Source organism: Heteronotia binoei, chromosome 4 (assembly GCF_032191835.1).
Source record: "Heteronotia binoei isolate CCM8104 ecotype False Entrance Well chromosome 4, APGP_CSIRO_Hbin_v1, whole genome shotgun sequence".
NCBI classification, from domain to species: Eukaryota; Metazoa; Chordata; class Lepidosauria; order Squamata; family Gekkonidae; genus Heteronotia; species Heteronotia binoei.
This window is the reverse complement of record NC_083226.1, coordinates 45101509-45119916: the sequence shown is the minus strand read 5'-3', so window position 1 is coordinate 45119916 and position 18408 is coordinate 45101509. Positions and strand designations below refer to the sequence as shown.

At 41.5% G+C, this 18408-nt stretch overlaps 1 protein-coding gene across 1 annotated transcript in view; it reads left to right on the top strand.

Annotated features, from left to right (window-relative positions):
- Positions 1-16916, top strand: part of IFT74 (intraflagellar transport 74) — a 52298-nt gene extending 35382 nt beyond the window's left edge. Inside the window, exons 15-19 of the mRNA XM_060237189.1 lie at positions 1451-1577; positions 9729-9892; positions 12212-12337; positions 15194-15254; positions 16342-16916. Coding sequence (XP_060093172.1) covers positions 1451-1577; positions 9729-9892; positions 12212-12337; positions 15194-15254; positions 16342-16457 — 594 coding nt within the window. The 3' untranslated portion in view covers positions 16458-16916. The remainder of the gene's footprint in view (positions 1-1450; positions 1578-9728; positions 9893-12211; positions 12338-15193; positions 15255-16341) is intronic.
- Positions 16917-18408: the final 1492 nt, after the last annotated feature.

The window sequence follows — 18408 nt, the reverse complement described above, 5'->3', positions numbered from 1 at the left end:
TACCTAAAAAATACAGATAAGTTGTAGGTTATTAATAATGTGTTGAACTGGCTTGACTTTTGAGCTGTAGTTGACCACTACAGTGTGTTCTGTTGTCATTTTCTTTGGGCTTGTCTTGTAGCAGGCTGTCCCTGGCTATCATTCTGGTCTTTCCAATCATCTTTCTCACCATATCAGGATGATATTGTAGTTGCAAAAATGCCTGTTGCAAATCCTTCAAGTGAGTATATCTGTCTGAGGAGCTGGAGCAGATGCAACTATGGCATAAGGTTTGGCTATACACAATGGATTGTTTGATGTGGTTGGGGTGGTAGCTGGAGGCGTGTAGATATGTTTGCTCATCTCGTTGTTTCCAGTATAATGTGGTACATACGTGTCCCTCCTGTATCCATACTTTGCTGTCCAGGTTTATTTCTTGTGTAGAGTTATTCAGTTAGGTTGATGGTGGGGTAGAAGTTGTGGAAAGCTTGGTAAAATCTCTTAAGGGCTTCTTTTGCCATGCGTCCAGGCAATAAAAATGTCATCAATGAATCCCAAGTAAAGGAGAGGTGCCAACTGGCTCACGAACTAAAGTTCATGATTAATTTTGGCCAGTTTGTGATTTGAAAAGTGAACTTTGTAGCAGGTCATCTGGCATGAACTTTCCAGCCGTTCGTGGCGGTTCATGAACAGATACATCTCCAGACAGACTGTCTCCACTCAATCTAAATGTTTACCAAATTTCAAAGCAGTGGAGGAGGAGCACAACTTCCAAAGCAGCCACAGAAGAGTCCACCTTCTAAAGCAGCCATTTTCTTCAGATGAACTGATCTCTGTCACCTGGAGATCAGTTGTAATGCCAGGAGATATCAGGCCACCACCTGGTGAGGATCAGAAGGATGCGGGTCAGATACTGCCCCAAAGCCTCAGAAGAAAACTCTTCTGTTTCCCTGAGAACTGAACTCTCTCTAACCAGGTAGCAAAAATTAAGGTACATATACTAAGATAGCATAGGGTGTCAGCTTGCAGTTTTCTCTCAGGTATTCAGTATATTTGCAGTTTTGCTTGTACAGAGCTAAGGTATTTATAGCATTTTAATTTCATAAATATGTCAAATTTTGCAATATTATATGCTAAGTAAGTTACAAACAATAAATTTTATGTTCTTGACGTAGTAAGATTAGTTTGGGTCTGATGAGACAGTAAGTATTGCATATATTTCAGTTTGTCCCAACAATTCAGTTTTTCCAGAGGGAAAAAACGGAAAAGGGTTTTTCCCTCCTGCAGCCTCAAGATTTCCAGAAAGTTTACATCTTTAATCGGATGAAGTGATAAAGATTGCAGAGCTGCTTCAGAAGATAAATGTTCTGCAAATAGTAAAAATATGTTGCTTGTTAGGGTATTCGCTGTAGCTGAATTAAGTAACTGCCAATATCTAGAATGAGTTATGTTCCATTCTTCCAATGCACAGAACATAAACTGTATGAAGCAGATATCTTCTGTAACAAATCAAGAGTTGAAGATCATGCAGGAAGACCTCACTTTCAAATCCAGTGAAATGCAGAAATCACAGAGTACTGCCAAAAACCTTGGTACAGGTAAGGCAAATATATATGAAGTTAGTCATTTTAATTCATTTTAAAACACTGAATAGCATGAACTGCATGGTCTGTGTCATGTAAGTATCAGTGTGATATTACCAAATCTGAATGCACAATTAATAAGCTGTTGTTAATTTTTTGCATCTCTGGTTTTAGGATTATTGAATTATTTTTCTCTGAAATTATGGCTCTGGAAATTTGCTGGAAAAGTAAATGCTGAGCTGTTTAAATATTTTAAAAGAATCTTTATTGCCTTTTGCAAGTGTGCAAGAAAAAATGTGACTCCTTTGATTCGGGTATGTTGGACCTGAAAAAATCAGTATTTCTTGATGTTCCCAAATCCCAATGATATTCTGATTCAGTGATATTCAGGAACCCTGAATTTTGGGGTCCATTATACCCTGTGGGGAACATTAAAGTCGTTGGGAAATCTACACTGCGTTATATTCAGTAATTGGGGATGGGGTTGAGGTAGAGGCACCAAATTTGTGGTGTAGATGCTGGAGCCTTTCCTCAAAAGAACCCACAGGTTTCAAAAAGATTGTACCAGGGGGCCCAATTCTATGGGCATTCAAATAAGCTGCCCCCATCCTCCATTGTTTCCAATGGCAATGGGGGGGGGATAGCAAGGCAATACAAGCCCAGCAGAATGTCCTAGTGAATCTCTGCAGTTGAAAGTGAAGGGGGAAGGGCTGCAAGGACAGAAGCAGAACTAGTGCCATGATGGCAGTGCCAAAACCCAGCAGAACTAAGGTCAAATCTGAGAATCTCTGAAACAGAAACTGAGAGAGAAGACAGGACAGCAGAACCTGTACAATTCATTAGTGCCCAGCAGTAGTGCCAACCTACTAGACCCCAGCATCAGAACCCAGTGTCGACTTACTAGTGCCCAACAGCAGAACCTAGTGCCATTGTGGAAAATGCGAGCTCAACAAGACTGATGTCAAGCACAGAATCACAATCTGAATGAGGAAGAGGGGGACTGCAAGGACAGCAGAACTGCCCCCCCACACACACACACAAAAGAACCCAAAATGAATAAGTTAACCAAGTTTTAAACCAACTCCAAAGAACCAAAGCAGAAGGAAGGAACCCTTGACTTCTTCCAAACAACCACCAAACGCCACAAAAATAACTGCAAGCCACAAAAAAAGAACTTAAACCTAAGAATAAAACCAAAGGAAACAAACAAACAAAAGACCTGAGGCTCTTGGCCTCACCTTCCCCCCCCACACACACATGCACACATGCAACCACCAGGCCCAAACAAGTAACGAACAACTGCAAACTGCAAGGCACAAAGCCAGAATAAACAAACTTAAGAAAAGAAGCAAAGAGAACAAAAAAAGACCTGAGTACACTGGCCTCACACACCCCTAGACAACTTACCACCCACCAAGCCCAAATAATAACTAACAGTAAAATAAGAAAGCTATTTTTAAAATTTTCTTCAGCCAAACCGGTCACTGTCTTCACTTTTCTGCAGGCAAGCAGAATCTGATCTGAAGTCCACAGCAGAGTCTCTCAAGCAGCAGCTGAAGTCAAAGCCAGTGCACACTCTCCAAACCTCTCTTAGCAATTCAGCCAGATCCTTGCTTTTATGCTCTTTGCCCATGCACAGAATTTTAAAAATGAACAAATTTCTGTGATTGGCTAAAGAACAGTGTTCTTTCTAACCTGAAATCCTATTGGCCAAATTGCTGCTGTTCCTCCCTCCCCCTTCCCCCATTCCCTGGAAAATGGATGGGGAAAGCAAGGAGTTACTTAGTTGGACTTCATATTTGAAGCCAACAATCTTGCAAGTTGCAGAGCAGCAATGCAGTGCCATTTGAAAAAGCATTGCATTGATTGATTCTAAGGCATTACAGCTCCCCCTAAGGTACTTCTGCCATTGGGCTGCAGAGATGCCTCTTTCCCTTCCCTCCTGTTGCCCTGGAAACCAAAGCAAAAAAGTGGGAAAGAGCCCTAGAGGCAAACTGAAAGTATCTTTTTGGGCCTTTAAACCTCTCCACCACCAGTTATTCAGTATAGCCGAATATACCCAGAAAAAGCCAGAAAAAATCGGCTTTATTCGGGATTAGCTATACCAGTTAAATTCTCTTATCTGTATTTGGCTTAAAAAAATACTGGTAAGGTATTTTTCAGGTATTTTTTCAGCTCAGATACAGCTGAATGCACACCCCTAGTTACAATATTTTCTGGCTTTGATAAGCAGAAATGTAACATGAGCAGAAGTGTCCATTCTTTTATCATTTTATTTGAAACCACTCAGAAGAAGGGTGATATCAGGCTAGTACAGCTGACTTCCTCTTCTTAATGTACAGATTTACTGCAGCATATGTTTTGTTTCAGCTAGGAGTTGTCTTCAAGTCATGCAGAGGCAATAAGATGCCAGAGAATGCTTTAAGGCACGTAGACTTCACAGCTTTTTAAATCTATGACAGTTATTTAAAAATATTTAAATATTTATATTTAAAAATATTAGTTTGCAGGCTCTTTTGGTGCACTTTAAGTCACTTGTTAATGTCATGGTTACTGCCACAGTTTCTTTGGTGAGATCTCATTTCTGAAAAGTAGTATTTCAGGGTACTTACGGTAGTTTTTATTCACACAGTTTTTAACAAGAATGTGCAGCTAATGCTCATGTGACATATTGGCCATTTACTTTCCTGGGGACCATCCCAGTAGGCCGTTTCCCTAAAATCCACCCACTTCAGCAGTAAAGCCAGCAAGGAAGGAACATGAATGCTGTTGACATCAGGTAAAGCTGGGAGCCACTATGCCTATGTTCCTCCTCACCCAAACCAGCGAAGAGGAGCACAGGAACAATGCCCAAACTTCACTTTGCTGGCACAGGTTTGGTTCAAAGAGGAGTACATCATTACCCATACATCTCACTGACTCCCTCATGCCCAGGCTGGTGAGAAGTAACACCTGGCTCCACCCTCTCTCATCTGAGGTGTTTTTCTGGAAGGGAAAAGCATGGTAGTGCCTGTCTTTGCCCTGGTGGTTCCAGGGCCGGCCCTAGGGCACATGACGCCCCAGGCAGACTGGCTGCCTGCCACCCCCCTCTACGGTGCCACGCCATTCCATCCTCCTCCACAGCACCTCCTCCTCCCTCCCTTCCCCACCATTTCAGTGCCCGGGAAGGGGCGATGGAGTTCTGCGCTTCCCAGGTTCTTTAAAGATCCCCCCTGCCGATCAGCTGATCGGTGGGTAAAACACCGCTGCCCCCTTCCTCCCTCCCCCCCCTTCTGTGGTGCTGCACCGTGCTCTGCCGCCCTGCCCCCTGGCATGCTCAGAGGAGCGCTGCTAGAATCAGCCCTACCCACTTAGATGCAGCCCAGGCATCTCAGCATTCTCTTTTAAGACAGCGCTGGAGGAGGCTGCACTTCCCCCTCCTTTCCAGAAGTGAGGGGGGAGCAAAGCCTTGTCCAGTGCTCTCTTAAAAGAGAACGCTGAGATGCCCGAGCCGCATCTAAGTGGGTAGGGCAGATTGTAGCAGCGCTCCTCTGAGCGTGCTGGGGGGGGGGGGGGGCAGCAGAACACAACGCCGCAGAAGGGAAGGAGGCAAGGCAACAACAGTAGTGGCAGTGTGGGGAGGAGGTAAACTAGGCATTTTCTTGGGTGCAGGGAGGGGAGGAGAGCCCAATTCAGTGTCCCTCCTCCCTTCAGCACCCTAAGCAAATTACTAGTTTGCCTAGTGAGCGAGCTGGCCCTGGGTGGTTCATGTGAGCTGCAGTTGGCAGGGAGGAATATAGTGGCACCTCCTTTCCCTCCAGTTCATCAAAACCCTGTGAAATTAAGAACTCTGTGTCTCAGATTTTGCTGAAGGTTCCATTCTCTGCACAGCCCTTGCCCATCATAATCTGGAAGTACCTCTATTTTTTGGCAGGCCATTAGTTTCCCCAATGGATAAGTCTCTCTTACTTCATCAGCCAGTCATGGATTTGAGGCTTTTTGTTGTTGTTTTGCTTCCAGTTTCTTGCACAGTTCAGTCAGGCTATGATAATCATGTAAAGCTACTTCCTGAATTTTTAAAGACATGTCAGCGACACAATTTAACCATAAGACCTCTGTTATATAGGGAATCTGTCTCTGACTGTTGTAATTGCTCCCTTTTCTTTCCAGTAATTTGTTGCCTATTTGCATCTCCATCACATATTCTAGTAGCCAAAGAAAGCAAACTGAAATTAAATAGTTTAGGTGAGAGGAGAATGATGTAAGCCATTTTGGGCCCCCATTTGTGCAGGGGTGGGAAGATCAGGAGGAGGAGGAGTTGGTTTTATACCCTGCCTTTCACTACCCAAAGGAGTCTCAGAACAGCTTACAATCTTCTTCCCTTCCTTTCCCCATAACAAACACCCTGTGAGGTAGGGGGCTGAGAGAGCTGTGACTGACCCAAGGTCATTCAGGTGGTTTTATGGGGATGAGTGGGGAATCAAACCCAGTTCTCCAGATCAGAATCCACTGCTATATATAAGGGGGGGGGGGGATTTTGGTCATTGCCTTTTTCAACATAATTTTGCATCTAGGAAGTCTTGAAATTTGCTTTAACAAAAAGCAAGTTGAGATTCCAAGAGCTAATTTGGTTTCCTGGCATACACAAAGGGGACTTGACCCCAAGATATGCATTTGTACAGCAACAAGACCAGGCACCTACTGAAATATACATTGGGGCCACATACCCATTTCTTATACTGTCAGAAGCTTTGCCTTACCCTCCCTAAAGGAAACTGCTGAGAGTAAACAAATTTGCTGATGGCAGCATTTCCCAGCAACATTTCCCTGGGTCAAAATACAAAGCAGTTTTGTCTCAGAATCTGCTGCTGTGTACACATTGCTTGTTGAAGTCTGCAACTTAGTGGCATATCAGAAGGAACTAGACTGCATCCTCTTCCTGTCTCTTCCCAGAGAGAAGGGTGTTTTTTTTCTCTCTTTCTCTTTCTTTCCCCTTTCCCTAGAAAGTGTGGCATTTTTAAATTGTACAAGTGATCCACTTTGAGCATACAAACCACACAAGAGAAATAAAAAGCTATTGTATGTTGAGTCAGTCACGTAGGTCCCTTTGGCACAGTGTTGTTCATGAGGGTATTGGGCAAAGGGTCTTTTCCAGCCTTGCTATCTGTGATGTTTTACATTGGACATACCAGGGGTTGAGCCTGGCTGCATGCCAGCCATGTGCTCTGCTGCTGACTTAGGAGTCATCCCGCTGAATACTTAACTAAGGTACAAATGTGATTTCCCTCAGCTCAAGGGAACACCAGGATCTGACTCCACAGCCCTGCAGATAGATCCTGCCCTCTCAGTTTAACAAATTCATGGGGCAGTTTGCAACATTAAAAGAATAGCCTCACACTTTTAAGATCCAGCAAGGCAACGGCAAGAATATACAACTGCAGTCTTGTTCTTCTCTGTCTATATGATACTTTGCCCCTGGTGGAGTCTGAGACTAGAGGAAGCTGCCGGGTGACAGTAGATCAGCCATGCTGACTGACTGAAGGATTGGTATTATCTCCTCCTTTCTTGAAAGGTATCTGGCCATTGATGGAGTCTGCTCTAAACCCAAACTGCAAGTTGCTAACATCCTCTGTAATTTATTTACTGCAGTATGTTATTACTACTTTATAGCACTTTTATTGTACAAAATCATTTGCAAACTGTTGTCCCCATCCCCCATAACAACCCAGTGAAATATGCCAGTTGATCAGCGTATACAAAAGCGGCATGAACATATGAAGCTGCCTTATACTGAATCAGACCTTCGGTCCATCAAAGTCAGTATTGTCTACTCAGACTGGCAGCGGCTCTCCAGGGTCTCAAGCTGAGGTTTTTCACGCCTACTTGCCTGGACCGTTTTTAGTTGGAGATGTCGGGGATTGAACCTGGGACCTTCTGCTTACCAAGCAGATGCTCTACCACTGAGCCACCATCCCTCCCCATGCATGCTGAGATAGTTGGCCCCGGTCCACCCTTTAAGTTTATGACTGAGATGGTATTTTACCTGTTGGCCTATAATACAATAGCAAAGTCTAGTTTTCTTAATTTTGATTCTATCATTATATAACTGCATGAATTTCAAGCATGAGCAGTACTATTCATCATGATTTTTTTTAAGTACAGAATCTCATGTACTACTTTGATTCAGTATCTTTATTTTAAAGGCACTATTATAAGAATAAAAGTATTGGAAGATGACTGAAAGTCATAGGTGACAGGAACATTTGTCTCATTTCAATTTTGGTATTTAAAATATTTTTATTATTCTTATCCATTTGTATAATTTTAAAAATAACTGTTTAAAACCTTGCAAAAAGCTATAATCATTAAAGAAAATTTGTTCATTCATTTATTTCACTGTTTACAAAGTTTTGTAATATGTAAGATAAATTCAATGTTATATATATATATATATATATATATATATATATATATATATATATATATATATATTCTATTACTATACATTAAGATTTAAATAAACCATATTTCAAGTCAGCATTCTCTAATATACATCCAGATATGAAATTTCTGTAGGACATTAAGTTTAATCTATCATTGCATTTTCATAGCTTTTAATGCTATAGGCAAAAAATAAAATTCTAGTTCAGAGAAAGGGCTGGTTAGTACTTACATTCACTATTTTCCAACCTCCACATTTACAAGAACCACTGCTTGCAGGTGTGGATTTTTTTTTGTTCCTTTTCTGAGAATACATTTATATCTATATTTATTTATTTATATCCAAACATTTCTTCAAAGAAACAAAATAGAATTCTGTTCTCATTATAACTCTGAATAATCTGTCATAGATTAACCATCATAGTAGAGCTTTCATTTCACCAGATGCCAATTGAGAATGAAGCAGAGTTGCCATCTCTGGGTTGATAAATACCTGAGATTTTGGGGGTGGAGCCAGAGGACAGCCAAGTTTGGAGGGGGGGGGACCTCAGCAGGGTACAATGCCTTTAAAGTGCACCCTTTAAAGCAGCCATTTTCTCCGGGGGGGGGGTTGATCTCTATTATTTAGGGATCAGGTGTAATAGAGGAGATCTCCACGCCCCACCTGGAGTTTGGAAACCTTAGAATGGCTAAAATTACATAGGTTGTGAGATTATCACCAAAATCAGCAATCTGTCATTGTTCTTTGCATCAAAGCATCTAATGTCACAGACCATGTGCCATTATTTAGATTTCCCCTCCCTCAGCTTCCCATTTCCTCCGCTTTTGCTTTCAGAGCAGGAAAGAAGTTGAGTTCAGTGATATCACTTATCATGTCTCTGTAGATGTGGGAAAATGCGGTTTTCATATTCCAGATTTCTGCACCCCACACTTATATCTGAGCTATACGAGAACATGGGTTTGCTCTGATATGTATTGTGCTTTATGTAAGTAGGCATCTATGCACATATGGTGCTGAACATGTAGATAACTTGTGTGCATGCTAGAGGGAACACTATGATTGTGTTTGTTGGATCTGACAAACTCCTTAGGACTGTAATGATAAACTGATACATGAATTGTATAGTTCAGGCCTACAAATGATGGGTTCTGCATACATGTATCCCATGCACATATGATAATAAAAGTACCAGGTGTCAGGTGAGTTCGTCTGTGATCAAATCGCTACATGGGACAGTAACACTTAAACAATTGATAACACTTATTGAACAATTACTTACTATTAATATACTCTCTTTATCCTAAATCACCAGTGTAAATGTTTCAGAGTTTAACAAATGCATTTATGGCATAGTATCATTCAAGGGAGCAACTGGATCACCCAGAGAGTTTATTAACATTTTCATGTATTTTTAAACTAAAGGGGACAGTGGATCTTTTTAGATACTATTTTATTAACAACATAAACGAGGAGCAACAGTATTAATTTCCGTTAAGCAGTTTTTGTTATAGGCAATAAAGTATGTCAACACTATTCCCAGCCATATTCCAGTTCATCAGATAATGGATATTTGTATGTAAAGGACATACTTAAGAGCTTTACTGGACCAAGGCCAAATTGAATAAGGCAAGCAGGAGCTGCTTGCCCTGTAAAGAAGGAAAATTATCTCTGTGCTGAAGAATATACTCCAGTATCTGATATTTTTAAAATCAGTAATGCTTATTACCTGTTTTCCTTTTCTATAGATAGTCAGCGTCTACAGATGGACCTTCAGAAAATGGAATTACTCGAAGGCAAGATGATTGATGAACAGGTTACTCTCAAGGAAAAAATTGAACAGATGACCAAGGACTTGGAACTATACAATAATTTGCCAGCTCTGAAGGCAGCTGGAGAAGAAAAGAAGAAGGTAGTCACAGGCAAACTACATCTGTGATATTTTGCTTGAGGCTCAATTACTGAAGCAGTCATACTGAAATGTGGCATATGTGTTGCCTTGGGAATCCTTGTCATGTATGCACCATGTGCATGATGGCATGTATGGAACTGTATTTCTACAGTGCTATTCCATGTGGTTGCAGAATGTGTCTGAATAACTTGAGCACGTGAGAAGAGACCCACATGACCACTTTCACTTATACATGGCTGTGGTATTCACACACATAGTTTAAGCTGTTTCCGATAGCACTGCTAGGAAGCAACTGCCATGTATTTCTTTGGTAGTGTGGAAAAGTCCTTAATCTTCAAAGCATAGGGGGAGAGATCTCACTTTTAAAAACAGAAAATAAGTGGCATCATTTGCAAACTGTTCCAAACTTGAAACTGAGAAGTTAAAATGCATCTTAAGTGACACCAAAGATATCCTTTAATACTGCAAAGGTTTAACAAATTGCTTGGTTCCCAAAAAGTTAGTTGTGCCTTCATACCTTGTCTGGTGGGACCTTTTCCTTATGTACCACTTGCCTCTCCTGCATTATACCCAGAGCCGGCCCTCCCACTAGGCAAACTAGGCGGTTACCTAGGACGCCAGGAGGGTGGGGGCAGCAAATTGGGCTCCCTCACCCCCTCTCCCAGTGCCCCAGGCAAGCACCTAGTTTGCTTGCCTGCCTTCCCCACCGCCCGCCACCATCACTGCCGCCGCCCACCCCTCCATTCCCTTTGCCTCCCCCCCCCACAGCTCCGCACCTCCCCCCCTCCCCGCCACTGCTGTTCACCCCCCCGCTTCCCCCCCCCAGCCGCGCCTCCTCTCTTCCTTCGGAGTTTGGACCTTTTCCCACCCCGTGTCATTTTCAACACCAGAACCGGCTCTAGCACCGAGTTCTGGCTCTTTAAAGCCCCCCCCCCCAGCCGAACACTCAAAATGCGGCTAAAACCATGGGGGCGGGGCACGCTCACCGGCTCTCAGGAAGAGCGTGCTGAAAGGACGACCTCCACTGCTACTGACTACTCCCCTCCCCACTTCTTGGATGGGAGAGAGGAGTCAGTAGCAGCGGGGGTTGTCCTTTCAGCACACTCTTCCTGAGAGCCGGTGAGTGCACCCTGCCCCCGCGGCGTGGTTTTAGTTGCATTTCAAGTGTTCGGCCGGTTAGCGGAGGGGCTTTAAAGAGCCAGAACACAGTGCTAGAGCTGGTTCCAGCGTTGAAAATTACATGGAAGGGTCCGAAGGGAGGGAGAGGGGGGCATGGCGGGGGGAGGCGCAGGGGTGCTTGAGGGGGGCGCCAGGCAGCGAGTCTGCCTAGGGCACCATAGGGCGTCAGGTCGCCCCTGATTATACCACCATCCTCTGTGGCTCTAGTGCTCTATTAACAAAAGAGTGTGCTATAACTCTCTCCCAGCTGTGTGTCTCAGCCACTTAAAACCAGGAGAAAATGTGAAGGTAATCTTGTAGTGCTTTTCCAAGAAAAGAGTATTGAAGCATGATTGACTGTACCCACCATCTGTTCCGGGATAAAGGAGAAGAAAAAGTAATACATACTTGAAAGAGTGCTACAGACTGATTTTGGCTATCTTCCCCAAATATAAAGAGCAGAGCAGTGCAACTGGGATAGCAGTGTGGAGTGTTTGGTGGCATAAAAATCAGGAGTGGGGACTATGTGGAAGGAATCAGAGGCAGATATTGCCACTTCTCTGATCTGCCAAGGCAGTTCCTGTGTGTTGCAAGTGTGGAACAGAGCCCCTCTGGAGACTGTGATGTTAGTTTGACACCCAAGACCAAAGCCTTTCTTTAATTAGCATTAAACATATTCTTCCCTGTTTGCTAGTGGTATAACAGGAGAACATTCTTAGCTGAATGAGAAATTGTGCATGCTAATCAGTGTTCTGTGCATAGTTCCCCAAACTGTTCTAGGAGCTAGTTCTACATATACATAGCCCTACAAAATCTGCTCTTTAGGAGAGAAAATTCAGGGCTCTATTCAATTTCATATAAAAGATGTGAACTTTCATTCCTAAATAAATTTAAATATTTAGCTTGGGGGGGGGGCTTCAGCTTTCCAGTTTCTTGGAAATTACTCAATGACAAACCAGTCAGTTCCCACATACGTCATACATGCTAGCTGGCTTTTGCTCTTTCATGTACAGATTCATGTATTGCTGTCAGAATGGGTGCTGGGCAATTGGGTTCAAACATTTCAAGCTTTGTTCTTGAATTGGGAACAGAGGTTGAATACTTTAAAGATAAGAGCTTTAAAATAAGAGCTTAATTTTTTTTTTATTCCTCTGAACAAAGAAACTGCAAGAAGAGAAAGAAACGTTAACCAAGCGCAAGGATGCTTTCAAGAAAATTATGGAGCATCTAAACACAGAATATGAAGGCTTGAAGTTGCAGCTTCAGGAAAATGAAACACATTCACAGGTACAAATAAAAATACCCATTGTCCTCAGTAGTTGCCCATCTTCAGTTTTTCAGAGGCACAAAGCTTTGTATAGTATACCAGTGTATGTGTTGAATGGATTCAAAGCATCTTTCAGGAGTTTGGAAGGACACTGGATTTCTTTCTAAGTAGTTGCCTGTGGTATGACTGAATTGGAACCCAGGAACTATAATATTTGAAAGTAAGTGCTGCAATCCTAAATACTTTTTTAAAAAATTGAAATAATTGAGACTACTTTGGAAAAATCAGTCTGCATGGAGGTAAGATATTTTCTTTGGGCTATGAATGTGGACATTTATGTAGCCTACCTTTTACTGACAGAGATCGTCTTGAATGCTGGCAGTACTCCTATGGATGCCTAGCAACAGCCACAGAAGGCATTTGTTTCTTAAAGCTACAGGCATTGATTCTGTTATTTGGGGTTGGGGTACCCCCACCATCACCAGTGTATTTTCGTTAGATTTTGGGTTTTTTTGCAAACCTGAGGCTTTTCTTAGGTTTAAAGAAAAATCAGTTTTGTTTGTTCATGGCCCCGATCTCTGGATTTGAGTATCCACTGTCAGAGAATGTTGAAAATTAGATATATTGATGCTGTTGTAATAAACTATACAAATTAGGACGTTTCTTCATAAAAATGCATGATTTGGGTACTACTATGTGAATTTGAATTTGGTCAAATTTAGAATATTTTATTCAAATTTGCTTTTATTTGTCTTGAAGATTAAGTGTGGTGACAAGTATTGAGATTGGAGAGTAGTAATTGTGTAAGACAGTTAAACAGACATAAGGAACCTTGAAGATAGCCTAAATATTATAATGTGAAGTTACCAGCTTCAAGGAGCGCTATTAAAACCAGCTCGTTATCCCTGAACAACAACTCCAGTACACATGCAGAGTTCTGTGTAGAGAACAAGAGCTTTTTGTTTCAGTGCAGCACCAGCAACTCCTGCACACATACCCATAAATCAAATGTAATGTCAGATCATGGCCTGGTATAATGTGCCTGAATATTTAGGCCCATAGTCTCTCTCTGCTGGTGATTACTCCCCACCCCCCACCACACACACACACTACAACTTAAAATGGCCCCTTCCATAGGAGGGGAGAGGTAAAAAAACTTTTTGTTCCTCCTATATCCAGAAAGTCTGTTGAAGCCAAGCCTATGGGTTGCAGTTTCTCTCCAAACCAGGATTTCAAACCATCTTCAAACTGGTTTGCAGACCTAGTTTGAAGGAGAAATGCAAACCATTGTTTGATGATGTGGCTATAGTGGCAACTTATGGTTTGTCAGCATATGAGCAGAAGCAGGGGAGCACACAAGCCTAAGGCTCAGTCATATAAAACTCCTCATTGGGTTACCTTACACATGAACCCACCAAGAATTTCATTTAACTAAAGTACCTAGAAAAATCTTTGGTTGTGTGCACTTTTGCTTTGTTTTGTTTCCCCAATGGATAATTTTTTCTGTTGATTAAGTTTTTTCCAAAAAAGCATTCTTGCAGAAAAATAAGATTGTTACCATCCTTACAATTTCATGAATCAGAAATACATAACCCATGTGGAATTTTTTATTATAACCTGGTAATCTGAAGTACTGAGCTTTATGTATGCCAGGGATGGCACAGACACACACAAAATGTCTACTGTAAAAAAATCATGTTTTTAATTTGAAGAAGAAGAAGATGATATTGGATTCATATCCCGCCCTCCACTCCAAAGAGTCTCAGAGTGGCTCACAATCTCCTTTACCTTCCTCCCCCACAACAGACACCCTGTGAGGTGGGTGGGGCTGAAGAGGGCTCTCACAGCAGCTGCCCTTTCAAGGACAACCTCTGCCAGAGCTATGGCTGACCCAAGGCCATGCTAGCAGGTACAAGTGGAGGAGTGGGGAATCAAACCCGGTTCTCCCAGATAAGAGTCCGCATACTTAACCATTACACCATATTTGCTGCCTGTTGCTTTGTGTTTTAAAGTTTTCCGGTCATTGGGCACACTGAAAAATTAAAGTACATCAGACTGTCCTACCTCAGAGATTATGCAGTGGTAATTGTTACTTTGGCATGCAGTCTAAAATGCACTGTGTGCTAAATTACAATGGAACTGTAAAACATTGGCTTCCTCAAAATTGTTCTGAAACATTCAGCACAAATACCCTGCATGTCTTGAAACAAAAACTTTGAACAGTAGCATCATGCAAGCAAATAGATACTGTAAAATGGCATTGTTAGGAAGCATCCATCAGTATAGTAGCCACATTACTTTCCTGTTGATGCTGGAAGTGTTGTCAAAATCCAGACATTTAACCTGCACTCTTCCAGTGTTCTCAGTACAGACCTGCTCCTGCCGCAGCTTCTAATTTCAGACCGGAAACCCACGTATGGAAATTAGGAAGCTTCTCCTGTATAGTTAAGGGCCCTATAATATGGTGTCAGGATATGTTATATGATAAGCCTTGCATGTTCTGAAACCATTATTACCCAGATAATGAGACTCCAGTGCCAGTCAATGTCAGATGTGTATCATAGATTTCATACAGTTAAATTCAGTATCCTCATTTTTTATACTTTTTGCAGCTAGCTTTGTAATACATCACACCACTATGTACGTTGCCCATTCTAATGTTTATGCTGCTCATTGTATTTGCAAACTGGTGGACTCTTGGTGAGGATTAAAAGCAGTAGGCGGTGCTCAATCTTTGTAATCTGACAGAATGCAGTTTAGTTAAACTATGCAGTTTAGTTAATGGAAGGGATTTTTTTTCCTCCTTAGGTAAGTGAGGGTATGTGGTGATTTTCATTTTGGCTGTTAATTTTTCCCCTCCATTTTGGACTTTTCAGCTTACAAATTTGGAAAGGAAGTGGCAACATCATGAGCAAAATAACTTTGTGATGAAAGAATGTATCCTTTTCATTTTAACAAAAAAGAGAGCACTGGAAATTATCACAGCAAATTGTTTTTTATCTGAAAATGCAGTCAAAGGGAGTGCAGGTATGTAAAGAATATGTTAGAAACTGTATTAATGTTTCAGCAGCTACAAATACTGTTTTGACGGACAAGCTAATAAAGGTATTGATTTTCCACTGGAGCATTGCACTCCTCTTCTACTGGAGGTACAGAGGAGAACTCATTTTGTGTTGTCTTGTTAGAGCAATATTTTTCCATTATCAAATATCACGTCACTACTAGCACTGCCTGTAGGATTTTTTCCTGAATAAATACAAGCTGTCAGTTCTTACTCCAGAACGAAGCATGGGCATGTGTTAATCTGCCTAAAATCCCATTTATTCCAATAAAAGAGTTAAGTAGGAACAAAATATTTATGATTGAATATGGCAAGTGTTGAACTTTGGGTTGGATTCTGTTGATTATCGGCATTCTAACATCAGAACATGACAAAGGAAAGGAATGGTTTCTTGCATGTGACAGCCATTCAACACATTGCTAGCACGTTTACAGAAACTATCAGTGCCTGTCTCTCACATGTTCTGTACCTATATCTTTTCTGAACAGATGCGGAATGTATTTAGGAGACACTGAGTGTGAAAAGACATTTATTTGGCAAATAATTTCTTTTCACAAATTAATAGCATGAGGCACCTGACAGTTTGAAGCTGCTGTTAGAGCAGTGTAGACTTTAAGATATCAGTGCTTTCTGTCCAAGATCACTAGGTCAGTGCATTGTTAAATAAAGAAATATCAAGTGTTTCTTTGCCACTATCTACAAACTCAGAGAGTCCACACAGATAGCCCAGTTACCCTCAAATAAGCACTCCCATCGATTTGGCTACCTGTATCATCCTGTGATATGGTAGGGAGGATTTCATCACACATTATTAAGTGTAGGTGAACATTGGCAATACTTAGTGAATTGGTCATCAGCAAAATCTCTGAAAATTCTTCTTGCAAGAGGAAACTATTACAAAAGTTTTACTGACTGTTGCTTAGATATTTCTCAGAAACCTGTTTCCTTAACTTTTATCATCAGTTATAGCTGCAAAAAGCCAGGAGAGTGATTACCGGCCCATAATGAAGAATGTGTCTAAGCAGATTGCAGAGTATAATAAAACTCTCATTGAAGCTTTACAAAACACCAGGAACTGAAAGCAGGCAATTTCTTCATAAGTCAGAGGATCTAAGTGCTGAATGACTGTTCTAGAAACTTCTGATCCTTCCTAACAGCACAATAGAAATCTTTAAGTGTGCATATTTCCCTATCCAGGATGGTAAAACACATGAAATTTAATTTCTTCAAATTTAATTCTTCTCAGTGTAATACTATATTCTCAGCAAGGCATCCAGTAAAGACTCCTTACTTTACAGTGTTTAAGTCTGGATTAGTAAGTAGCAAGCAATATTAAAGCATCAATCTCTAGTAATAGTTGCAGGTGAACCTCAGTGCCCTAGCTAATAAGAAGACATTGGCATATTCTTTAAAAAGCCAAAAATGTTTATATATGTGTTTATATCTGTGTCTATGACTATTGTATCAAAGGGGGGGGGTAGGGAAAATGACCTAGAATTGTTTAACTAGGGGTAACCAAATAAAGGTATTCAAAGTATTATACGGTGTCGTTTTTCAGAGGTTTAGTGAGATTTGCATACCTCAGATTAAATGAAACTGGAAGTTTCCAATTTCCTTAGTATTTTTACTATTGTTGCTTGGAAAAAAAATAATTAGTTAAGGTATTCGCCTCTGCCAGCAGAGGGTGTCATCAAGACAACTAAATTCATCTTCCTCCAGCCAGCAGGCTTCTTAAATTTTGCAAACTCATTCCTTCTTGCAGAAGAAGAATCAGGGGGTGAGCTTAGTGATTCTGGGATTCTGCACAAAAGCCTAGGATGGTGCTTCAGAATCACTGCCACCCCACTGTCCCCCCCCACCCCTTCCAGGCAATCAAGGGGTGGCCCTTGCCCTGTGAGGTGAATGGGAGGCTTCACTGCCACCAAAAGCCAGCTGCCTGAACCCAAGACTGGACAGATGCAAGCGGCAACAAGAACCCCTGCCTTTGGGAGACTGGGCCATGGATTATTGGCCCCACCCCAAGCACATCACAATAACAGTTGCCCCTGTTGTCATTGGCTAAGATTGGGTCTGGAAAGAAGGCCTCTCTGGGTTGTCAGTCCCACCAGCTCCACAGAAGAAAATCACTTCAGAGTTCCTGCTCTTTTTTTCTTGTTTATCTGTTATCCTAGCAAACCTTTAAGGAACCTTATTTTACTTCAGATCTCCCCACACATGCACACACATATTTATTGGATGGGAAGGGAGCATTGTCTCAATTAGGATCCCTTATGACACCAAATAGATTCTTGTTGAGGAGCCCTTATGACACCGGCTATATCCCTGGGCACTAAACATGCCATATTTATAATAACTTCCAAAGGTACAAAAGTGTCCTGTTGGACAAGGTGCATTAGCAAGCATCTGAGACGGCCTTGAAAGGAAGGAGCTGTGCATTAAGCCAGCTCAGACAGCAGCCACCCTCCACATTCCTCAAGCTGATGTTGCATCTGTCTGGCCTCTAGGCTTCTCAGCTGGGCGGAGGACTTTTGTTCTCTTCCTGACAAAGCAGTGTCTCAATAGCAAGAACTGGAAAGAATTTTTGAAATAATAAAAAATTTCCCCTGTAGCTTCCCATTCTGTCATTACTTACCTACACTATGATAATCTCTTTATTTGGGAAGCTAAATTCAGTCAAACTGGTTTTAGCAATACCAGAAAGATATATTCTGGTTCATATGGGGAGGGGAGATAACCAAAAGCTTGTTATTCTTATGTACTTCATATGAAACACAGAAATGTGATCATTAGTTATTTTATCGCTTAAACTGAGCAGAATGCTGGAAGTGTGTTTTTGAGGGATAATCCAGAAGTGGCACAGAAAGGCCAAGGCTGTGTTCATACGTTCAAAAACAAATATTAAGAAGGGGGAGGGCAGTTTATAAATCAAATTTAATAATAATGGGGAGGAAGAGAAAAGGAGACAGCAAACAGTGCAAAACTGATTTTTCCAAATATATGACTTCATAAACATGTAATTTAGATAAGTTT